Source organism: Leguminivora glycinivorella, chromosome 13 (genome assembly GCF_023078275.1).
Source record: "Leguminivora glycinivorella isolate SPB_JAAS2020 chromosome 13, LegGlyc_1.1, whole genome shotgun sequence".
Classification (NCBI taxonomy): Eukaryota; Metazoa; Arthropoda; class Insecta; order Lepidoptera; family Tortricidae; genus Leguminivora; species Leguminivora glycinivorella.
The window spans coordinates 16,378,909-16,405,741 of NC_062983.1; the positions used below are offsets into that span (position 1 = coordinate 16,378,909).

The 26,833-nt window shown below is 36.9% G+C and overlaps 1 protein-coding gene across 4 annotated transcripts in view; it reads left to right on the forward strand.

Annotated features, from left to right (window-relative positions):
• LOC125232466 overlaps nucleotides 1-26,833 on the forward strand; it is a 107,741-nt gene that overhangs the window by 45,048 nt on the left and 35,860 nt on the right. For all 4 annotated transcript variants that reach the window (XR_007177746.1, XR_007177745.1, XM_048138145.1 and 1 more), the window contains one exon: nucleotides 8,593-8,669. Coding sequence is in view for 2 of the 4 variants with exons in the window: in XM_048138145.1 (XP_047994102.1) it covers nucleotides 8,593-8,669 (77 nt within the window). In the remaining 2 variants the exon portion in view is untranslated. The remainder of the gene's footprint in view (nucleotides 1-8,592; nucleotides 8,670-26,833) is intronic.

Genomic DNA, 26,833 nt, shown 5'->3' on the forward strand with positions numbered 1-26,833 from the left:
TTCGTTTCTTGTCAGGACTGTACTGAAAAACGTCAAGAGAATTAGTAAACTTCCTCTTTTCCGTACTTGTATCGTAATGTACTAATTTAGCACGCGCTCCTGGATAAAATCCTGCTTACAAAAACATAAGTAGAAGCAAAGAGGATCAAGTATTATAGAGAGTTACTGTCAAAGTAAAATGTGTAATCACAGTGCATAGACTGCCATCTTTCGACACAAGCTTAAAGCTTTTAACCTCAGTTTTGACAATTTGGCCCATATTCTTAGCTTGATACATGTTAAAATGTTAAATATTAATATTAGCGCCATCTAGCCGAGCGTCCCCCAAAGATGTAACGCCATCTAGGCCACCGTACCTATTTCCATATGGTTCTGAGGTACGTTTTTTTCTTAGACCGTAGCTGTCTATACGGAGTTACATAGGGGCCGTCCATAAATTACGTCATCGATTTTTTTCAGATTTTAGACCCCCCCCCCCCCCTATAATCATCCTATCGTCATATCTTAATGACCCCCCCCCCCCTTCTCCCAAAATTGACGTCATTACCAGTTTGACAAAATAAAACATTGCAGATTTGAGAAAAATAGGGTATTATATGATTAAAACACTTGGTTATAGAATCATCTTTTATTATTTTTACTTTGGCAATAATCATTGATATAATATAACTACTTATTTTTTACTTTTCTTTGGATAACTCCCGCGCCAAAGACAAAGGAAGCCGACTTTGTTTAAACAGCGCCGATTTCTTTTATTCGCCGAGTCGCCGCCAATCTTCGTTTAATAAACACAGTGTCGCATACAAACTATTTTCATAGGTACGATGTTATTTATAGTTTAAAAAAATAATGTAGACATGCCTTGACCTTGTAATAAATAAATAAATAAATAATGAGTTCAATAATTAATACCATTAAATACTTGCAAAATATCACAAGAACATTATCTTTCCTTAGTATGAGACATGTATTTAAGTATAAGTATAGTATTTATGTACTTTTTTTAATTATGTAATGTTGTAGTTATTATTTAAGTATTGTGTTTATTATCAATACATAGTATAAAACAAAGTCGCTTTCGCTGTCTGTCCCTATGTATGCTTAGATCTTTAAAACTACGCAACGGATTTTGATGCGGTTTTTTTAAATAGATAGACTGATTCTTAAAGAAGGTTTATATGTATAATACATTTAAGTACCACGGGCGAAGCCGGGGCGGGCAGCTAGTATTATATGTAATATTATTGTTAGAGTATTTTATCTGTAGTTATTACTGTATTTGTGTACATCTATGTTGCATTACTTATGTATGTTTATTATGAGTTATTTTAGTATTGTATGCGCCTTAGCCGCCTCTCACATTTGCAGTCTCACTTACTAGGTGTGCTGGAAGAAATTTCTTTTTAGAAATAATCTTTTTGTACGTGAAAAATAAACTATAAATAAATAAATAAGAATGACGTCAATTTCGAAACACCCCCCCCCCCCCATCTATCATTTACCGTCATCCGCAGACCAAACCCCCCCCCCTAATTTAGAATGACGTAATTTATGGACGGCCCCATACGGCTTTGGTAGAAGTTTGTCCAAAAAATTACCTCGAAGAATTTGACAGCTGTCCAGGTCGGATACACGGCATTAAAATTGCACAAAACAAAATTCCGTAGGTTCCCGAAGTGGGTCAGCGTGAAATTAGTTTATACCCCGAGGTTGACCCGTTACCCGAGTGGCCTGTTTCACCTGATGACCTATAAAACTAGGACTCGATAGCCTTAGCGGAACTGCCGAAACTTTGGGGCTTAACTGTTTGAAATCTAGTTTCGAAATCACGAGACACCAGAAACTTAGTAAATGTGTTTTATTTAGTCCATGAATTCAATTCTATATCTATTTGGAACGCCATTAATACAAAAATAAATTATTAAATACAGCTTTATTAATAGGTTAAGGAGGCTATGGGAAAATTCAACACCTTTTTCAATGCGAATAAATTGTCCTTTTAAATAAAATATATCATAACATCTGCAATGTCCTTATACTTTATTTTTTTGAAATTGACCCAATTGTCAGAACATTTACAAGTATTAGTGTCTGGTCTATGGATATAGACGCCGGCATAGTTTTTATATTAGTCAGCAGGAGAATTAAGCAAAACCAAAGCTGATTATTAACATGTTTATTACTATATGTAAATATATATGGAGCATCGATTGGACAGTTAAGTAGGTTTACCGATTTAGTTACATTATCTTTATTCACTGGAATAAAGGGGAAGATATATCAATACACCCTGTTTTTATTGAATTCCGTTAACTTTAAGGGAAGATTCTTTAGATCAAATACAATTAATTTCTCTAAGAAACTAGGGTCTTAACTCTTACGGTTATCGAGTTATCAAAAAAATAAAGATAATTACTGAACACGTGTGTGACAGCCTATTCCAATTCCTAATGTTATTTGTTTTGACATGTGCCGTCAATCACTTAACACTAACTTGAATGTTATTCTTAAGGGTCCCTCACACTAATAAATTCATTTATTATGTATGAAAATGATGAATTTTTTTTTGCGAATTGAACTGAAAGTGATAGTGGTCGGTTCCTGATAATGAACCTAGCTACGTGTCGATTTTAACGGAAAACAAAAATACACGGTGTATATCAATGTATTGGAAGATCCCTATCTATCGGTGAAGTCAGAGGTCAGGATAATGTCGTTTTGCCTTAGAGTAGCCTTTGAGTCTTTGTCCAAAGTTTTCCTCCCGATTTGTGATTCACTCTTTGACTTTGTCTCTGACTTCCAAGCTAAATACTAAATACTATAACATAATAGGCGAGACGACTAAAAAAAACTAATTACAGTAGAACCCGCTTAAAACGATTCTGAGGGGACCCAGCCAAAAAAGCGTATAATACGGGAAATCGTATTAAACGTGAAAAAATTGTGTTTCATCGTAAACTTTTAATATGGTTACTTTTTCTTGGAGCGATAATGCTTTTCTCCTTATTTTGACATCACTGAACCAAAGGTGGGACAAAGAATTCCCAAGAAGAAACCCAACACCGCAGCAGTGATAATGAGCGAAGTGTATGTAGGTAGGTACGAACTATCGCACTAACCGCTGAGTTAAGACGACAAATTAGAAATTTATCTTTACGGGTGTCGGTGTCGCCAGAATGGCGTAATTAGTACAGTACAATTAGTTCCGATTTTTGTCACCCGCATAAATAAAGTAGTAAAGTAATCCAAGGTGGGTGGTTTTAGATGGTGTATTAAGCGGGGACGCGAGTCGTATTAACCGTGAAAAAATGTCTGAAAACAAGTCTCAAATTGTAGGGACCGGCGTAAAATGGCGTAATATGCGGAAAATCGTATTAAACGTGATCGTTTTAACCGGGTTTTACTGTAGTCCATCAGTTAGATTGTCAAAGAATTTAGACACGTATTTTTTCTTTTTTCTCGTAAACGAAAAATGACGACGGTACAGTGCGTTGAAGTTTCGCGTGACGTCACGCCTAGGTACAATTTTTACTTAGAAGTGACGTCACAAGCCCCCACTCCGGAACTTTGATGCTCTATACTATATCTTTGAATTTTTTCATTAATTAGAAAAAACGAAAAATATGTGTTCAGTATTTTTGGACGATCTAATGACGGACTAACAGAATGCCATTTTTTATGTAGTCGTCATCCTTATTATATTGAAACGGGCGAGATGCATAAGAAATATTTAAGACTTATATACCTACACCTAAATTTAAGATCGGACACTACAAAAACGGTAATATGTATTAGGATTATTAGGTAGTTACAATAATTATAGGACATTCATACACAGATTGATTAAGCTCCATAGTAAGCTCGAAAAGGCTTGTGTTGCGGTTCTTAGTCAACGATGTAAAACAATACTGAAATATATGAAAAACATCCATGACTCAGGAATATGTGCTCACCAGGATTCGAACCCTGTTCAAAAATTTCTCACCCGGTCGGTTGAGTAATAGTGACTATGAAAATGCTGGTTCCTGTGGTTATTTTAGATACAATAAGTAAGTATATAAGAGGAATATGTATTATTTTAACTGAAATATAAACAATTCAGTGTTTTTTTCTAAGTACATATATAATTAGTATATAAGGCGGTTAACCTCAATTACAAATCTTCCTGTTCTTAAGAGTTGTAAATAATAACTTCTAATACTTAGTATTATAAACTTAAAAGCAAATAAATATTTATACAGAATATCGCCATAAAATGATGTCCAGAACAAACGTAGTTTATAATAAATATTTGACAACCGGTCTGGCTCAGTCGGTAGTAACCCTGCCTGCTAAGCCGCGGTCCTGGGTTCGAATCCCGGTAAGGGCATTTATTTGTGATGCACAGATATATGTTCCTGAGTCATGGATGTTTTCTATGTATATAAGTATGTATTTATCTATTTAAGTATGTATATCGTCGCTTAGCACCCATAGTACAAGCTTTGCTTAGTTTGGGGCTAAGTCGATCTGTGTAAGGTGTCCCCAATATTTATTTATTTATTTATTTATTGAATTGAAGGGATGGGCGATTTTATTTCTCAAAATTACTATACGTAGGTATAATTATTTTACTTACACTTAATATATTCTTTTAAATAACGTTCGGGCTTTAATTGCCAATACTTGCCGATATTTGCCTAAGTTACAAAATAATAATACATACATACATACATACAATCACGCCTGTATCCCGTAAAGGGGTAGGCAGAGCACATGAAACCACTAAAGCTTCAGGGCCACAATAATAATAATACACCCTAAAGTTAGTTCCGCAATGTTACGCGTCGTCGTTCGTTACTACAAATCGGAAAAACTATACTACATAGTTTTCCGATTTGTAGCAAAAGTTCTTCGTAGATAATGCGACTAAATGATATTTATTTATTTATATGAGCCTAGATTGTCCCACTGCTGGGCAAAGGCCTCCCTCTTCCATTTCCACGTATCCCGGTCCTGACCCGTTTCCCAGCAGTTCTCATCAAAAGCGTCAAGGTCATCTCGCCAACGCCGTCGAGGTTTGCCGCGACCCCGGGTTCGATTAGGCGGAACCCAATTGGTTGTCGTTTTAGCCCACAAGTCATCCGGCATACGACAAGCGGGAATTTTATTATTCTGAATTATTAAATATCATTTGTTAGCCTCAGTGTTGGGCCTACCCGCTGGTATTAAAGGACAAAACACGTGTTTCCGAGCTAGTGAGGGGAAAATATTATTTGTTAGCATCAGTGTTGGGCCTCCCTCTCTTTCTTACACACTTATTAAATTAATTTGGATGCGTCTTTTAATATTAGGCAATGAGTTGCCAGCAATATGCTGAGTAGAGGTCATTTCGTGGCATATTCTATAATGTCTCGAAAATTGTTTATTGTCTATGTGCTTACAAATAAACCATTATTCTATTCTATTCTAAATACGTATTAACTACTGGAAGAGATTCCTCTTGCGGATTAGTTCGCCTCTGTACTGTCTGCTAATAAGAACGAGTATCAAATATATGTTTTTGTTTTTGATGGTACAATAAAGTGTTTGCTTACTTACCCAAATACATAACTACGATGTGTCTATTTTTGAAGATAGACTAAAAAATTAAAATTTTGAAAAACCCCCGACTGCGACATATTAGTAGACCGATTTTCATGAAACATGGCTGAGAACACTCCCGACTAACTCAGCTTTCAGACAAAAAAAAAACTAAATCTAAATCGGTTCATCTGTTCGGGAGCTACGATGCCACAGACAGACACACACAAACAGGCAAACAAACAGACAGACAGATAGACAGAGAGCCCGTCGTTTTTGCGTCGGGGGTTAAAAACACACATCCTAGGAAAAGCTCATTCGCGTTACCAAGTATAACTCTCTGTATCCGATCAAACCGATGCATTGTAAATTAAATCCCCCAACCTATAACCTTTGTTTTCCACGCATAGGTCACCAGCCACGACCCAGATCCGTGCGCAGGATCTAGGTCCGCCCCTGGACGCCCTTTGACATTTCGCGTAGGCGGAAGCGCATGCGTCCTGAATCCGTCCCTGGCAGCCTAGCCGATGTTACAATTTGGGAACGCTACTCAGCTCTCGATCTAGCCGAAATTGACGTTAGACGCGAATCGAAATGCAGTCTAGCTCTGTCGTGCCAATACGGAAAAGTGTTAGAGATACGAAAAGATTTTCCTTCGTATTTTTCCGGAAACGTACGAACGTGTCATGCTACGTGTCGTGTAATGTCACAGTTTCGTTTTCTGCCAACCCCTTATTTGCCAGAAGTGGCACTGAAACTTGAGTAGTTTCATATGCTCTGCCTACCCCTTCATGGGATACAGGCGTGATTGTATGTGATTGTGTGTGTCATGCTATTTCAGTCAGTGTCAGTACAAGACACCGGGGTGTTCCGGGAAAATACGAAGGAAAAGCTTTTCGCACTACATCTGTAACGGCCCAGCCACGACATTGGTCTAATGCAAATGAAAAGTCCCATCGCTGTGTCTCGCTTCAATGCCGCCGCTCGCCGCTGTCGCGCTTTGACCAATGTCGTGGCTGAGCCGTAATGCTATTGTCGTAAGCGTTTGTGCATTTGGAACGTAAGCGAACGTTGGCTAGGTCTCGCGTGGGCAGATGACGCAGAACCTAGTGGTTTCGTGCTGGAGCTATTTTTAGCCGGTTATAGCCGGGAACCTGATTTTTAAGTTAGCGGCTGACATGGGTTGCGAAACTTGGAATTTGGATGTAGTTCGGGTGAGGTTATTTTTAGTTGATTGCTTGATGTTGATGAAGTAATATATCCGTCTAAATTACTAAGTCTAAAATAACTTTGCAATCCAGTAAGAGAGAGTCATGAAATGTCATTTTATAGAAATACATATGATTTGAATGATTATGGTTTATGGTTTAAGATGGTTTAAGACATTTATTCTCATAAGAATATACATTATTCACCTTAAATGAGAATTAAAATTTAACTTAATGCTATTTAAGTATAATAACGTGGTGTTTTTTGCATATTAAGATATCAGCCATATTACATTTTCTAGAAAGAGACGGTGTAAAATGAGGTATCCGCTAAGATATATCATGAAAGGGGGGGCTAACGTAGCTACTCGTTAGAAATGGGAATACGATATTTGAAATAATGTGCCTTAGGTAAATATCTCAAGAGTGTTACAGTTACCTACTATCTTAGGCCAATAACATTTTAAAAATCTATTTTATTCTAGATCTTTACAAAAACGCTTCTATTACTTTGTTCAGACCCTCCTTCTCTTACTGTTTTCAGCTCAAGGATGTCCACAACGAGCTCCACCGTCAAAATTCAAAATTTTTAAAAAATAGGCAAAGAGGCCAGCCGGCGTATCATGCTGCCAATTTTATCACTTATCCACGTGGATAAGACATCTGTCACTCTCACACTGACATACTTGCTAAAGCGTGACGGATGTTTTATCCACGTGGATAAGTGATAAAATTGGAAGCATGATACGCCGGCTGAGGGGCATTTTCACACGTCACATACATAATTATATTAAATTGAATTGAAATTACAATTAATACAATACTCATTTTACCTAATGTATAACGCTACTACAATAAATTAGAGATGTATAATACTCTTCAAGTCGAATTACAATTTACAACTAAAACTACACATTATATAAGAAAGTACCAACATACATAAAAACGAGACGCCCATTGAGAACGTCTGCAATATGGACTTTAATGAAGAAGCCATTTAGGTTCAGGGTTGTGATTTATGTCGTAATCGAAATTTTGGTTGTATGTGGAGAACAGCACGGGAAACATGGTCGCGCGATAAATGATAAAACATCTGGCCGTCCCTATCGCACTTACTAATAGTGCGATAGGGACGGCCTGATATTTTATCGTCTATCGCGCGACCATGCTTCCCGTGCAGAAGGCACAATATTGTTATTTAAATGTTAGGTCTGTTCGAGTTACTATAAAGCGGTATAAGTATATTATTAAATATGTGCTAAAGTAGAATCACTACAATGCTTTGGCTTGCTGCAATGAAGTAAATAATAATTTCATATAATATTCGCCCAAATTCCACACAGACCTCTCAAATTGAGCTTTAAATTTGTAAAAAAACATAAAAAAAAAAACTATCAATTTTTGATGCTCTCCTAATGCACCTTATAAAATATATACTTTAGAATACATCTATATAGAGCTTATGAATCAATACCTATTACATACATACATACAATCACGCCTGTATCCCATAAAGGGGTAGGTTATCAGAACACATGAAATCATACTACAGCTTCAGTGCCAGCTCTTTGGCAAATATTTGGGTTGAAAGTCAAAACGAAACTGTGACATTGCAGTGACAGGTTGCCAGCCTCTCGCCTATTAATTAATTTAACCCATATCCCATAGTCGCCTTCTACGACACCCACGAACCTAAGAAATGTCGGGGTGGTGAAAACTTAACCCGTCACCACACAGGCACCTATTATTTATGGGGAATATCTAGTGTGTTCCACTGTGATTCGAAAGCTGTAGTTATAATTATATTTTTTTCCTGTTTCAGATTATACAAATGAGAAGAGACCTGGGTTTAGTCTGCATTCCTGCAAGTTACACAAAAGAAGAGAATTGTAATTATAGGTGAGTACTTAATATATTTTATAATGTCAAAATTATGTTGATTCCAAGCAAAAGGTCGCATTAGGGTCTTAGGGACGCTTTGACAAGTTAATCATATAAATACAACCAAAACTCGTCTTTGTCGAGAGCTACAAAGTGAGACCTTTGACTAGCATTCGACACAAATTCCGCATAGAATATTTAGTATTAATATTCAATCGACAACGGGACATAGAAAAATCAAGTATCTAAATCGAAAAGAGGTACTATACAAAATTATTTTTAAAATCGGGACTTAATCGCGTATAACTACATATTATACTGACCTCCAACGTTTCAAGGACGGCGTTGTCCCCGTGGTCTCGGAGAAGACTGAGACCACGGGGACAAAGCCGTCCTTGAAACGTTGGAGGTCAGTTTAATATGTAGTTATACGCGATTAAGTCCCGATTTTAAAAATAATTATGTGTAATAATCGTGAAAGTTTAAATCAGGTACTATACAAGTATCACTGAAAATACTATATACCGGATAAATATCACGTTTCCCGGAAAAAACGAACGCTTCATTATTATACATAAATATCTACCTTTAATTAGCAAGCCGATATAAAACGGTAAACTGATAGTTAATTCGAGGATAAGCAAGAAACCTCCTACTAGGTATATACTGTATTTTTGCAACTTGCCGTCTATTCCCAGGTCCCTCAAATTTAAAAGTAAATGGCAGCATTCGACACAGTATAAAAAAAAAGCGTTACACATTCACCCTTCGACAACACCCCTGCACTCTGCAGCCTAACCAAAGTAACGATCGTCGACGCTACCACATCTCGGACACTGGCGATCTAGCACACACTCTAAGCTCGTGTAGGTCAGGTTGACTGTTCGCGTTTTTGACAGGCGGTAACGTAGCGATCAGCGGGGAGCGGGAGTGCTGTACGATAGTACCTACTCTTTATTATCTGTGAGCTACGTAGCGATATAGAAGAAGAGAGGGAGCTAACTACGATACGCTTACGAATTTAACCTATTGTAACGTTGGCTAGCTACCCTGTTCACTTACTGATTCCTGACCCCTGACACGTCTAAAGAACACTCACCGATTTTACACCCTACCGCAAAGAGTTAAGATCAAAAATGAATCAACTTGCGTGTTAATTTTACATGAAACGTTTTGTTGGGGTATGTTTTAGGGGGTGTTCACAACCCTATGTACGAGTATATTAGTTGTTTGCCCAAATTGTTTCCCCTGCTTGTCCCGAAAAGAATCTGGGGTGCTAAATACACATCTAGTTGTAGGTAATTTTTTAAATATTTGGTATTTGGCCAATATTTCACGGGATTTTTTATCCCATTTACCATGTACCCAAGCTACCTATACACAAGCGTTGGATAAGATTTTGCACTGAGTATAGTGTGCACAGTGCACTTAATGATTAATATTGTTCATATATTATCTATAGATATAAATTATCTCATCAATTCATCATACTACGTATAAACACACCTACATATCATGTATATTCATTATATTGAATGAATTGCAATTGTACACGTGTCCTCTTGTCAACAGAGAACCGAAATGACTTATAAGACAAGTGTGCAGTTTACCACATTATATTTCAAAGTTTTATTTACATGAACATATTTACATAATTATAATAAGAAACTAAGACTAAACTTAAAAGCTAGTTAATGGTTAAAATAAGCCCTTGAGGCATTGTACCAAGGATACTGGCGACATTTCCTCGCTGTGTCGCAATGCTGATACGTTGTGCGAGGAAGTCGTCAGCTCTTCGGTCACCAGTTACCTCAACCAGACGCTTCGCGATTTCTGTGAAAAACTTGTTCGTGCTGGGACCCCATGGACCTAGAGTTTCTACGTTTACCACATTATTCTTACTTGTAATAATATCATATATGTAAACTCAATTCAAACATGCAAAGATTTAAAATGATTTTACATACAAAACCTAATATTTAACAAGAAATATATATGACTACGATATTGAACTGTCACCTTATACTTATTTATTTTCTTTATTTGGGAAACTAATAGCACATAATAACATTAATAACAACGTCCTCTTAATAATGCTCATATTAAGTATATATTCCTTTTTAGCTGGCAAAAAATGAGGGCAGTACCTAACGAATACACTGGCTACTAGTTCTGATATGTTTGAGGTCAGTGCATTTCTGTCGGTAATTACCAAATATACATGGAAAATATTGCTTCATAAAACTGAATCTAATAATCATCTTATCTATCTAGAAATTCTAGTACTGTCAACCATATTGCTACGGTTCCACTGTAGAACTATGTCACAGTGATGTTATAAATCAGACTGTAAGAAATCTCTTACTGCTTGTCATTTTGACATGGTTGTAGAGTGGCCTATTGTCGACTGTACTAGCCTCGAACTGCTGAACTGCTGATGTCGGTCAGCAAATCACGTAATGGCTTTTCCACATTGTAATAGTTATTTGTTATACAAGGGGGTAAAGTTGTATTTTAACGCCGAGTGTGAAATTGAAAAACGAGCAAGTGAAAGGACTCTATAGTTGAACCACGAGCGAAGCGAGTGGTTCGAGAATAGAATCCTTAACTTGCGAGTTTTTTAACACACGAGAAGTAAAATACATTTGCACCCGAGTGTAACACAAAACTTTTCCCCTCACTATAGCGAGGAAACTACATCACAAAAAACCGGCCAAGAGCGTGTCGGGCCACGCTCAGTGTAGGGTTCCGTAGTTTTCCGTATTTTTCTCAAAAACTACTGAGCCTATCAAGTTCAAAATAATTTTCCTAGAAAGTCTTTATAAAGTTCTACTTTTGTGATTTTTTTCATATTTTTTAACCATATGGTTCAAAAGTTAGAGGGGGGGACGCACATTTTTTTCCTTTATAAGCGATTATTTCCGAAAATATCAATATTATCAAAACACGATCTTAGTAAACCCTTATTTATTTTTAAATACCTATCCAACAATATATCACACGTTGGGGTTGGAATGAAAAAAAATATCAGCCTCCACTTTACATGTAGGGGGGGTACCCTAATAAAACATTTTTTTCCATTTTTTATTTTTTCACTTTGTCGGCGTGATTGATATACATATTGGTAACAAATTTCAACTTTCTAGTGCTAACGGTTACTGAGATTATCCGCGGACGGACGGACGGACGGACGGACGGACAGACAGACATGGCGAAACCAGGGCCGGATTAAGGGTAGAGCGAGTGGAGCGGCCGCTCTAGGCGCCACATGGTAAGGGGGCGCCAAAATCGAGAATGTGGAAAAATCCATACAAAAAATTATACGTTGCGTGGGCGCGCACATATCACAAAATGGCGAGAAGAGTCGGAAATGAATCTACCTATTGAAAATCGACATTTGTAGGTAATTCAGATTAAGTGGAAAGTTGCACCACATTGCCATTCATAAGGGCGCTGTTGCTAGGGCGCCGTAAAAGGAGGATTCTAGCCCTTGACGAACCACGTTGTTGTGCGACGAACGGCAAAGTTACGTCGCTATCCAAATGCAAAAATATGAGTCTACCCAAAAGTCCAAACTGGAGTTCCTCATAAAGCCAAAGGCGCAAAACGTCTCAGAGAGGCGCAATTTTGTGAGTCACAGCAGATGGTGAGAGAATTTGAAAGCACTCAGAACACTTAGTGGCAAAATACCGAAATGGGCATCCCGACGGTGACGATCGAGTCCGCAGTTAATCTCTTAATTAACTCTTAGTACCTATTATAAAAATAATAGTGATAGCGAAATATAAGGCCTAAATAAAAGTCGGGAACATAGACGCCCTGTGAAGTCAAAATACCCCAAAATATGTCAAAGACCGCAGCTCTGCAGTCGATAAAAGCTTAAAAGTTCGCGAATTCCCCGCTGGCGGGTTGTCTTAATTAATCGAGTGAATAGGAAAAAAAATCGCGCTCGCTTCGCTCGCGCTTACTATTTATAGTTATCTTCTCTTTTAGTTAAGGACAAATTCCGAATCTGCTTTCCTGACTTGGCCACTATAGTGCTCCATTTTGTTTGTTATTTTATGTGCTTGATATCCACGTTCAGCCACACGTAACTATACTAGGGTGCGACTACGAAAGTTCAACCATTTGTCCCTTTCGCGTTATTTGCGTTAATCTTCAAATTACGGCATTACTATGAAAAAAATTTCGCGCTCGCTACGCTCGCGGTTTATTTTCCTACGTAGTGAAACTTCTTCCCAAGGGCGCCGGAACTCAAACTCGCTCTACCCTGATCAAGTGCACGGGCCGGCGCTGGGCGAAACTATAAGGGTTCCTAGTTGACTACGGAACCCTAAAAATGCATTTATTACTACTTCCAGTAGTTCTACAGGTGGTAAATCATCTTTATTACTAGATTCACCTACTTTTACCAATTTTAAAGCAGTTATTTTGACTTTATTCAAGGTCAAATTACTTTACCCACTAGTGAAGAAACTGCGTTTTTACCCGCTGGTATTGCAGCACAAAACACGTGTTTCCGAGCTAGTGAGGAGAAAACAATCTTTATTGGAGGAATTGTTGGTGAGTTGCATTGTCACCGGCATTAAGCATCATGAAGTTGTTCTAATAAATAGGTAGTAAGGTAGGACCAATGAGTGAATGAGTTTTTCGGAATTTATATGCGAAATGTCATTTGATATTTCCCAGTCGCTTTTTGGTGAAGGAAAACATCGTGTCGTGAGGAAACCGGACTAATTCCAATAAGGTTTAGTTTACCCTTCGGGTTGGAAGGTCAGATGGCAGTCGCTTTCGTAAAAACTAGTGCCTACGCCATATCTTGGGATTAGTTGTCAAAGCGGACCCCAGGCTCCCATGAGCCGTGGCAAATGCCGGGATAACGCAAGGAGGATGATGAAGGTAGGATTCACAGGATAGAACTGTAAATGTTCACCACATCAGTAAGTAAAAAATCAGAGTTCAAAAACCGAGAATGTCGAACATTATCCACGTGCGTGGCAAAGTAGGTACCTCATTTTATGTATTTTTTCCGTCTGCCTTTTAAATGATAATAATTATTCTATTTAATTTTGTTTGATAACTTCTGTGGATAACTCACAGTCATTTTCTTCTCGATTTGGTGTGGTGAAAACTTCTGTGACCGATTGAACGGTATATTTGTTTGGAGTAACTGTCAATTGCCAATGTTTTTAGGCCTTTTATTAAGTATATTTTCTAATTATTTGCATTGTTTATATTATTCTAGAATATGTGATGTTTCATACTCACACCGTATTTATGTGTTTAGTGCAATAAGACCGTTTTCAAAACAAATTCGTCCTTATAGCATGTGAAGCATAAGGGACCCTTTATGCTTCACATGCTATAAGGCACACATTGGCACATATTGGCACATACATATTCGCAACAGAGCCATCTATCGTAAATGAATGAAACAATCTCTTGGCGCGGAACGCGGCGCTTTTATAAGCAACACGGGCTGTCGGTTCTGCCAAGACTTGTTTAGTTCACGCAGATAAACACAGATGGCGGGCGTTGATGTAGTAAAACTTGAGAACCTTTATATTTTTTTTTTTTTCAAAATAATCATAATTAATTTTATCGAAAAAATAATCATAAAATTAATTTTATCCGACGTTTTGGTGTGATAGAAAGGGACAATAGTTATTTGTTAACACGAAGTTGTATTTTAACGCCGAGTGTGGAATTGAAAAACGAGCAAGTGAAAGGATTCTATAGTTTATTCGAGAATAGAAAACGTTTTTTCACGAGAAGTAAAATAAAGTGTAACACAAAACTTTTCCCCTCAATATATCAAGCCGATACTGCTTCCAGTAGTTCGTTTATGCTTTTATCAATTTTAAAGTAGTTAATTTGACTTTATTCAAGGTCAAATTACTTTACCCACTAGTTAAAATGCGTTTTTACCCGTGATAAAGAAGAAAACGTGGACAATAGTTATTTGTTTTACAAGGGGGCAAAGTTGTTGTTTAACAGCACGTGCCAATATTGATACCCGAGCAAGCGAAAGATTCCAATATTGAACCGCGAGCGCAGCGAGTGGTTCAAAAAGTGGAATCTTGAGCGTTGCGAGGGTTTTAAGGCACGTAGGTTAAACAAACTTTGCCACCGAGTGAAACACAAAATTTTTCACCACACCAACACGAACAAAATACTGACTATGAAACATCAAACTAAATCAAATCCAGCAATCTTTTCAATATTTATGATTCAAAATAATTATTTGTAAGTAAATTCTACCAGCTAGCTCAAGCCATCAAGTTAAAATTTGTATGAAATTACTTTGCACTCTTGTGGATAAAATGCAATTTCGCTATCCGTTTTCGAATAGCAAAATTGATCTTTACCAGCACGGGAAGCATGGTCGCGCGATAGACGATAAAATATCAGGCCGTCCCTATCGCACTTACAAATAGTGCGATAGGGACGGCCTGCTATTTTATCGTCTATCGCGCGACCATGCTTCCCGTGCAGTTGGTGTGGTGCAAACGAACGAACTTGATAACTTTAGTAAACGTTTATGAATAAGGGGGATAATGTATAAACTTACTTCAAAAATGTATATATATGTAAATATTTCAAGTTAAATGGTATTTTGAGAAATACTGCTCGTAATAAAAAGGAGCAAATAAAAAAAAACATCAGAAAAAAGATAAATAGAAGAAAGGAAAACAGAAGAAGGTGGTGGGGAGAAGAAAGAAGAAGGGACTATCGAACGACCGGGTGCCACGCTGTGCTCTCTCGTGATTATGGTGAGTGAACACAGCTGGTGGTATCTCAGTTGTTCCTTAGTTCGTCCACGTATGCAAGACAAGGACAGAATAACTGGCAGGATTGGTGTAACTCAATAAGTCCACGCAAGAGAAGAAAGAAGAGTTGGCAAGATTGAAGAGACGATGAGAAGAGTTGGCAAGATTCTTCGAAATTCGTTAGACGAGAAAGAAAAATAACGCACATGAGAAAAGTAATTGGAGCAGAAAAATAAATACAGCGTAGTCCGAAAATAATTATGTAAGGCAGTCCAAAAAAATATGAACTGTATTCTGTAGATCAGTATTTATGTCGCATTATTCAGATACACCGATAACATAGGTACAGTCAACCAATTGGAACCCTAGGCCACTCTACAACCATTTCAAAATGACAAGCAGTAAGAGATTTCTTACAATCTGATTTATAACGTCACTATGACAAAGTTTTACAGCGACGTAGCAGGGTTCCAATTGGTTGACTGTACATATATCGATGACAATGCAAGTTACTCAGAAAAGGAAAAACGAATACGCATTATAGTTCAAATGATGGTCTAGCTATTCTAAACTAGCATTCATATTAGCATGATAAACTTTTATGAAGCTTCAAGCTTCATGCCCTGCAGGCCTTGAAGTTCCTTCATAGTTCTTTTTTTTTTTCGAGATATTCAACAAATTTTTAGGCCAACAAAGTATATTTCTTTAAATCATAGACTATATTTAATGATATAAAATTATAAAAAAGTACTAGGTAAAACTTACATTCTTATAAAGTAAGAGAAATTGAAATCCAAATGTTTTCCAAGATCTCTCGGCAGAACGCACGCGCATCTCACGCTACAATCATCATAAAAACGTCTTAAATCTATACAATTTTATAACAAATGTGACTTTTTTATTAACACATGCACAACGAACGTGAAAGTGTTAATATCTGTGTACCAGCTTGTTTAATTTTTTATAGGGTGCAAATTAATATGTTGCTTTTATTGTCATAGGTGCGCGATGTTTTCGTCTCCTTTGTGAGTTACAAGCTCGGTAAAAAGTATCTTTCTAGACTTCGAGCCAGCTTTATTCATTTACTGGTCGAGCAATTATTAATTTGCAAATTTTGCAGTGATGCATTGCTTTGCAGTTTTTTACTGGAGAGTTTGTGAATTACTTATGAAAAGTGTGGAATCAGGATTTCAATTGGTCATCTGTTTGATTAGAAAACTCAATATTTGACTTCGTTTATTGTAATTTTCTTTTACCATCTCTGCATAGTGAAATTATACCTACTATGGGACCAATCCGAAAGTCGCGCAAAAAAAAGATGTTTCTTTATTAGAATCAGCTCTATTAGAAGCATCACTGACATCAGTCGGAATGTATGAAACAGATATTTTTTGGTCTATAGGTACAGTCACCAGCATAAATATGTGATGATTTCTATACCTTGTCACATTAACGTCTTGTTTGTCAAACGATTTAAAGCGGTACAGAAATCATCACTTATTTATGCCGGTGACTGTACCTACATACATTATTTACTTACAAGTTTTTATTGTATTGTAGCTATTTCTTTTATGATATTTATTATAAATGGGCTTACTCTTGGCCACAAACTAACCAAAGGCACCTATAGTTGACCTGCAGGCAGGGATTTTGCGACCAATAATATCAAATAAAATTAAAAACTATAGTATTGGCGCAAACCCACAGTTGCGTAAGAATAAATTCTTGCTAAATGGCGGAAACAGACAATATCCGTTTTCCTCCCAAGAATAATTTCTGAACGAAGTAAAATCATTTAATTGCGAATATCCCGTCCCTAATTCACAAATAAAATTACCATACACTTTCCAAACAGAAACATCGCGAATATTATCAACACGACCTCTTCATACATTTACCAAGCATGTATTTTTTGACCAATATAATACAGAACTTGAGATTCTTAGCTACTACACTTAGCCAGAGCTCTCACTTAACCTGGTTAATCTGAGACAGAACCATCTGCGCTTGAGGCTTTCACCTGACAAATGACCACCTCGACATGCTAAATCCATATTTGGTCGGACATCAATCATTATGTTGTATCTTGGGAGATGCAAAAGTCGCCGGCCGTTTGGGCACTTCGCGAGTAAAAGTAAGCGGCGATGCAAGTTAGGCGCCAGATTGATAAATGTGATAAGATAAAAAACCAGAAGAGAGCGTGTCGGACCACGCTCAGTGTAGGGTTCCGTAGTTTTCCGTATTTTTCTCAAAAACTACTAAACCTATCAAGTTCAAAACAATTTTTCTAGACAGTCTTTATAATTTTTAAATATTTTTTAAACATATGGTTCAAAAGTTAGAGTGGGGGGGACGCACTTTTTTTCCTTTAGGAGCGATTATTTCCGAAAATATTAATATTATCAAAAAACGATCTTAGTAAACCCTTATTTATTTTTAAATACCTATCCAACAATATATCACACGTTGGGGTTGGAATGAAAAAAAATATCCGCCTCCACTTTACATGTAGGGGGGGTACCCTAATAAAATATTTTTTTCCATTTTTTATTTTTGCACTTTGTTGGCGTGATTGATATACATATTGGTACCAAATTTCAGCTTTCTGGTGCTTACGGTTACTGAGATTATCCGCGGACGGTCGGACGGACAGACAGACATGGCGAAACTATAAGGGTTCCTAGTTGACTACGGAACCCTAAAAAGAGCTTTTTAAAACGAATAAAAAATTGAAGGTAGATGGATAACTAGATATTCGAGTGTTTTTCGCAATCCCAATAAATCTACTAAATACAGAACAGCTGGTACACTTAGCACTTACAAGTACTTAAATTATTTTTAAAACCAACCGTATGACTCAAATTATTCTAAAAATACTCCTATTATTACTCAAATACTTGTAATCAAGTCAGCCAAATGTATGTAGGTTGCCATCGATCAAAGCCTAGATATTCAGGTTTTCCAGGGACCCTGGGACAGCGCGCGTGTGTGTGTGTGTGACCTATAAAACATTCGCAAACATTTCTGCAAAATCCCGGACCCATCGAAGGTTCCAGAGTGTTACCCACTGACCTAGATATTTGAACTGAATCCTAGATTTACCTAGTTTTGGTGAACCACTTTTTACTATAATCAATAGTCACGAAATTTTCAGACTAAAGATGAGTTTTCACTTGTTATTATGAAAAATACTAAACGTATATACCTTTTTTTAATATTCTCCAATCATTGTTAACTCCATTTGTGGTGTATGGATGTCCTTTTATAGTTTAGTTAATTGAATTTTAATGGATTTCTTAAAGTTTTTTGGTCACACAAAGAATACTTTGGACATCCTATAATCATAATGTTCCTTCCGTTACCCCGGCATTCGCCACGTCTCATGAAAGCCTGGGGTCCGCTTTGGATATCCTATTATTATTTATTTATTTTATTACAAGGGTGTTTATCATAAAAAGTATAAAAGATGATGAGCTTGATGATGACATAGCTTTTGACGTTCGAAAAATGTAGACATACCTAATCATTATTTATTTACAATATTTTTATGTTTGCATTAAAATATTAGGTACCGCGTAGGTACGCCTACGGTCCTATGTACAGAGATAATTCTGTTAAAATGCTTCTAAATAAGTGGGCCATTTTTCTTTTTCATAGTTGTCCAGCACACTTTTTTTTATTTTTACGTAGTTTCCACTCAGAATCGCCAGCTCTTTCAATCCTAATAGTTAGGAGAAAAAAAGTGTCCCAAGGTTTTTTCCCCATTCCGTTACCATTTTTTCATACATTTTGTATGGCGGTAACGGAATGGAAGGTTTGAAAAATGTATGAAAATCTTGGGACATTTCTTTTCTCCTATCAGAATCGAAAGAGCTCGCGATTCTGAGTATGAATCGCATAAAAATACCCATGTTACAAAAAAAGTGGGGTGGACAATTGTCCATGTTCGAAAAAAATGGCCCAAGTACCCGTTTTAAGTAAGTACTTTCAAACAATTGTCAGTTTCACTTATTTTTGTAGTATTATTACGCAGTAACTTCCTCGATTACAATATACGCAGAGTCATCATACTGTCATGCAGGTAAATCCGCGTTGACGTCAAAATTTCGGCGAAGGCAATTTAGTTTAATCACTACAAATTTATACCCTTTATGTTGAAATGATGGTACTTATGATAGTTCCTTTATAGTATCTTTTCTTTGGCCTTATTTAATAACCTAACAACAAAATTAAAATTTTGAATAAACCCCTGACCGCGACATAGTAGACCGATTTTCATGAAACATGGCTAAGAACACTCCCTACTTACTCAGCTTTCAGACAAAAAAACTAAATCTAAATCGGTTCATCCGTTCCATCGGATGTTGGACTAATAATACTGATATCCTATATAATTATAGACGACATCTTTAACATTAAATTTGCCTTTGACGGGAGGATGTCATTCATTATAGGATCGGATAATGTGAAAAATAAGAACATACAACACAACATCGACAAAGCCATCAAGACCGACAAAAGAGGGTTCTATCACTATCGCCGGAACCGGAAACTGTCGTCCACGATAGCGAAAAGCAAGCTTCCAAAAAAAACCCCATTAAGAAGAATAAAATTGAGCAATATTTAATAAAACCAAAAGACAATTTTTTATTTTTTATTTTTTTTATTATAAATGGGCTTACTCTTGACCACAGACTAGCCAAAGGCAAAGACGTGGCCTACGATGGAGTGAGCTCGCCCAGAAGATGCCTGTTCACTCTTGATTTGAAGGTTGCCGGGTTATATGAGCTCGGAAATATAGCCGCCGGCAAGGAATTCCACTCCTTGGCAGTGCGCATAAGAAAAGAAGAAGCAAAGCGCTTCGTGCGGATTCGTGGAATATCCACCAAGTAAGGATGGAGACCTGCCGTGCGTCTAAGAGTCCGATGGTAGAATGGGGACGGTGGAATAAGCTCGTGTAGCTCTTGAGCACACTCCCCGAAGTGCAACCTGTAAAACACCGACAGACTAGCGACTTTCCGCCGATGGGCCAAAGACTGTAGCTTGGCCGTTAGCTTCTTGTCGCCAATCATCCTCCTGGCTCTGCGCTCCACTGAGTCCAAAGCAGCGACAATGCAGCAATCAAACCTCCTTTGTGCCAGACCACCACTTCTTCTCCACCCCCCAGCATATGACAAAAAGCAGCGACCTCTCTGCATCCCCCAATACGGCCGGTCACCGCGGGGGTCATTGACCACAACCCTCCACTCCACCCACTATATATTTGTACATATAACGCTCGATCCCTATTATCACATGAAAGGCTACTAGATTTTAAACACGCAATATCAACGATTAAATATGACATTATTGGTTTGGCAGAAGTTAGACGCACGGGATACAATATAGAAGAAGACGAAAACCATATATTTTGTTATTATGGAGAAACAAAAGGAAAACATGGTGTCGGCTTTCTCATTAAAAAATACCTAAAAGAATATATTCACAGCTTTATTGCAATATCTGAGAGAATTTGTATATTACATCTGAACATACGACAGACAAAGATATCTATTATTCAAGTTTACGCCCCTACATCTGAAGCGAAAGAAATCGAAATGAAGGTTTTTTATAGTCAAATACAAGACTGTCTGAAACAATGTAACGACAACCTTATAATTATGGGGGATTTCAATGCTAGAGTCGGCACAAAAAAGAAAGGAGAAGACAAAATAATGGGCACCTCATTCTTTGGAAAAAGAGATAAAAGAGGCGAGACTCTACTTCAGTTTTGCTGGGAGAATAACCTATTTGTAATCAACAGCTTATTCAAAAACAAGAAAAACATCTATGGACATGGCTCTCGCCGAAGAAGAAAAAGAGTCAAATAGACTATATTTTATCAAACATAAAAGAAAAAGTCGTCAACATCGAAGTACTGCAAAACCTACAATACCCAAGCGACCACAGGCTGGTCAGATGTACATTTCAACTAACCAAAGGCAAAAAATCTAGAGCCAAATATAAAAGTAAGAAATATACACTGAGCACAATGGACGAGCAGCATCGATTTAAAACAGCTCTAGAAGCACAAATTACAAATAAAAACCTAGAAGATGTAAAAAATGTAGAGATGTACTATGGAAAAATCAAGAACGCTATTGAGGAGAGTATGAAATCGATTTCAAGTGAAAAATACACTCATAAACAGAAGTTTAGCCTTTCGGACAGTACAAAACTGCTCTTGCAAAGAAGAAACGAGTTAACAAATAAAAAACACTTAAGTAAAGAAGAAAAGAAAGAGAGAAGCTATTTATATAAAAACACCTATAAAATTATCAGAAAAGAATATCAAGAGTATAAATTATCTATTATTGAAAAACATTTAAATAAATCAGGCAGTATGAAAAAAGGCTTGAAGGAACTAAGAACCTCAAAAACATGGATCCCGTGCCTGAAAAAGAACTCTACAAAAAACACCGAAACATTTTCAAGGCCAGGTATAATAAGAGAAGCTACAAAATTTTATTCAGATCTGTACTCAGTAAAGTCAACATCACAATCCGAGACTCTACCACACATAGAAAACAATACCACCTTAAAAAGATTTTCACTCCAAGAAATATCAACAAAAATAGAATTTTTGAAGAAAGAAAAAAGTAACGGCCCGGACGGCATTCCAAATGAATTAATCATAACAGGAAAGCCTATACTAGCGCCATACCTGACCTCTCTATTCAATAAAGTATTAGACGAAAAAACCATACCTGACGAATGGGCCAAATCTGACATTGTTCTCCTATATAAAAAGGGAGACCCCTCAGATATTGGCAACTACAGACCAATAAGCTTACAACCAAATCTTTACAAGCTATTTGCTTCCTGTGTGGAAGAGCGCCTCGCGGAATATACGGAGAACCACCAGCCAGTAGAGCAAGCGGGCTTTAGAAAAAGTTATTCGACCATAGATCACATCCACTCTCTGGAAATAGTGATAGAGAAGTACTTAGAATTGAACCGTCCGCTCTACCTCGCATTTATAGATTATGCAAAGGCATTCGACTCTATCTCCCACGAAAGCATATGGAGAGCTTTACAAGAATGCGAAGTACCATCGGAAGCAATTGAAGTTATAAAGGACATATATAAGAAAAGCAAGAGTAAAATAATTTTGGATAAATCAGGATCAGAAATATACATATGTAGAGGCGTCCGTCAAGGAGACCCTTTATCACCGAGAATTTTTATCACCGTACTTCAAGAAAAATCTAAAATGAATCAACATAATGAAAAATCTAAAATGGGGAAAGAAAGGTATTTTAATCAATGGAAAGTATCTTAGCAATCTTAGATTTGCGGACGACATAGTACTCTTCGCAGAAAGTGCGTCACAGTTAGAGTCTATGTTGAAGGAAATTGTAAATGTCAGCTGCGAAATCGGTCTAAATTTAAACACGACAAAGACCAAAGTAATGACAAACCATAAAAAAATCGCCATAAATGTTAGCAACGCCCCTTTGGAATATGTTGAAGAATATATATACCTGGGTAAGCAAATATCCTTTAAAAAGTCTAGACACCTGGATGAACTAACTAGACGTGTAAATATGGCGTGGAACAAGTTTTGGAGCCTGAAAGAAATACTGAAATCAAATACCCCGATAAAACTTAAAAAGCTCGTCTTAGACTCGTGCATCTTACCAACTCTATCTTACGCATCACAGACATGGATATTCGATAAACACACAAGGAAAAAGATAACAACAACTCAAAGAGCGATGGAGCGTAGCATCCTGAAACTAAGATTAAAAGACAAAAAGAAAAGTGAAGATATAAGAAAAATAACAAAAGTCATAGACGCATTACAACACTGCAAGAAATTAAAGTGGAAATGGGCCGGCCATATTGCTCGTATGAAGAACGATAGGTGGACAAAAAAGACGACCATATGGAGCGGCCCGGTTGGTAAGAGAAAGAGAGGAAAGCCAGTGCAAAAATGGTGCGACGAAATAGTCCACAGAGCGGGCAAAGACTGGACAGGAAAGGCTACCGATAGAGACATGTGGAGAAAAATGGAGGAGGCCTTCACTCTGTAGAGAGGTCCTTAATAAAATTAGTTTTAAATGACATTAAAAAAAAAAAAATCATAGATATATTTTAAATTATTTAAAAAAAAATGGTAGAATTATAAAAATATATATATATATAAAAATGTAAAACTGTATATAAATGTAAAGAGATGATGAAATGTATTTGTATATGATATTTTATTAAGGAATCAAATAAAGGCTTTATTATTATTCCTCTTTATTCATTTTAATTCTTAGGCTAGGTTTTATAATATGATTATAAAAGTAAAATACAAAACCACATACAAACATTATTATTATTATATAATGTGAAAAATGTTACTGAACGCGACAGTACCAAGCAACCTGTTATAAAGTTGGTACTTGGAAAAATATTTGGGACACCTTAGCATGTTGTTATAACTTTAAATGTACAAAGTTTTACTTATTAGTTACATCGCTTGCCTGCTCGAAGCCTCAACGTTTTCACTTTCGAACCCGGTTGGTGTAGCTTCGGGCTATATGAGCACGGAGCGGGTTCGTCATCTTGACTGTCATTTCACTTGGTACTGATACGAGTTCGTATGTAAACTGATCAATAAGCTTATGAAAGTGATGCTGATGGAAATATTTAGTACTAGTCTCTAGTATAGGTAAGGTGCATTAGGGTAATTCCGAATGACAGAAATGCTGTGGTAATTCCGAAAGACGAATCTTGATACGATGGAAATAATGGTGCTTTTTATGCGACTTCCGTAATTAGACGATTTTCGGAGTTGCCCTAATGCACCTTATTGAAGAATTTAGTCTTATTCAATCACTAGCTTTTGCCCGTGGCTTTGCTCGCGTTAGAAAGAGACAAAAAGTAGTCTATGACACTCTCCATCCCTTCAACTATCTCCACTTAAAAAATCACGTCAATTCGTGTCTCCGTTTTGCCGTGAAAGACGGACAAACAGACGCACAAACTTTCTCATTTATAATATTAAGTATGGATTTTTGGCCGATATCAGATGTCGGACCAAAATCCTAACTAATATTATAAATGGGAAAGTGCGTGTGTCTGTTTGTTTGTCCGTCTTTCACGGCAAAACGGAGACGACGAATTGACATGATTTTTTAAGTGGAGATAGTTGAAGGGATGGAGAGTGACATAGGCTACTAGAAAGATACAAATATTTCTAACCTCACACTTGCACGAGCGAAGCCGCGGGCAAAACTAGTACTATATATTATAAAGGTGTTATCTTTGACATTTGCTTTTGACAGCCTTCCTACATCCGATAGGTATTGGATTGGATAATGTGAAAACGCTTAAGATTTTTTATATCAACCCTTAAAGGGTTGAAAATGGATTGAATATTAATAACGACTCCTACACGGATAAAGTCTTGAGCGAAAACTATCAAGGCTAATAGTAAGGTCAGTGTGGAGAAGACCGTCTACCCGGAAAGACCGTTTACTGACTATAACTTTTGTGTTTACGAGTATATATATCTATGCCTCTCACACCTCCGAAGGTATACCAGTTTTTCATCCTTAATCCATTGGTCTTCAATAAATATCCCTAGGACGAACACTAGTTAACAATAAACTTGATTCGTGTTTTATCCACTCAAACTTTATTTCAAATTTTAACTATTTGCCGGTCTTGCCCGCACTGACCTTACCTGTAATACCTACCTATAATCTCTTGCCTTACGCAACTAGGATTGCGCTTGCTGAATCTCTCTTATTGCCCATATTAGATTATGCCGACATTTGCTATATTGACCTTACGGAGGATCAACTCAATAAACTTGAGCGTCTGCAGAATCTTTGTATAAGATTTATTTTCGGCTTGCGCAAATATGACCACGTGTCTCACTTCCGTTCTCAGCTCAAATGGCTCCCTATTCGTCGCCGCCGGGACTCTCATATACTCGCCCTTCTTTTTGGCATTCTCTTTAACCCTTCTACTCCGCCTTATCTCAAAGAGCGTTTCAAGTTTCTCTCTTCTATCAGATGTTCTCAAACTCATATTCTTGCTCCTCCACCATCTACTTCTAAATTCTATAGCAACACTTTTACCTTCCGGGCTGTACGGTTGTGGAATTCCTTACCAGTAGAATTAAGACTAGCAAAATCTCTTCCAATTTTCAAAAATCAGCTTAAATTATACTATCTATCTCTATCTTAAGTTGCCATTTTTATTTATTGTATTTATGTATGTATGTATGTATGTATGTATTATGTATATGTAAGGTATATTTATTTATGTATTCGGTATATATGTATGTGTGTTTGTGTTGGTTTTCTCTATATTTTTTATTGTTCTTGCACTGCCTGTTAACTTTTGTTTCTGTTCCGTTTTTCCAGCTACCCTAAGGTTGTCTGGAAGAGATCGCTTTTTAGCGATAAGACCGCCTGTTGTTACCTAGTTATACTCTCACTCAACATTCTGTATATTTATAACATGTAAAATGGTGCAATAAAGAATATTTACTTACTTACTTACTTACTATAATTAAGAATATCTTTAAAATGAATCGTATTTAGGCGAATAGTTCATTGACACGGAACAAGCATTTACCTTTGTTATCAAATCACGTAGTCATGTATACTGCCGTCATATCGTTTAAATAATGTTTAACAGGTCGCACTACCCATACAAAACGATTGGCCTGCATTGGTAGTCTACAAACGACGATCAAGTAATTTAGATAGTATTTCGAAAGCGATCAGCCGATTACTTCGTATTTCGTATACATGTCGAAAAAATCTTTCTATATGTCTGAATTAATTTTATATAAGTGATGTACAGATGTAAGTGCAAAAAGGGTTTCCTTCGGAAACGTTCGTATTTGTCATGCTAGTTCAGTCAATGTCAGTACATCTTGTACTGAGACTGACTGAAATAGCATGACACGTTCGTACGTTTCCGTAAAAAATAATGTTCGCTAGAGCACCGTCGTCTGGTACACTTACAGCCACATAATCATAATTATAAAATTTATTGATTATATTAATAAGTAGTAAATAATGAAATTGATCCAAATGCAGATATTATTTTCAAAAATTGGCCGATATGCTCACTAAAGGACTGAGGCCAAAAAGCGCTGAAATTCTTACCCAGACCCGAGCCACCCTTCGCGCCATTTTTAGTGTTCAAAGCTAGCCAAAAATCGAAATACGTATATTATTAGCTGTTATAAATATGTCTCCAATCGGCGCCTTCAAGTCTAAATATCTTAACTTTAGTAATAAAAAGACTTTATACCATGAAAAAATACATTGAGTTACGTCTTTGTTCTATCGAAATGTTGATAAGTTTGGCGTTGATCAGGCATCACTCGGCCAAGCAATGCTATTCTCATAAACACGC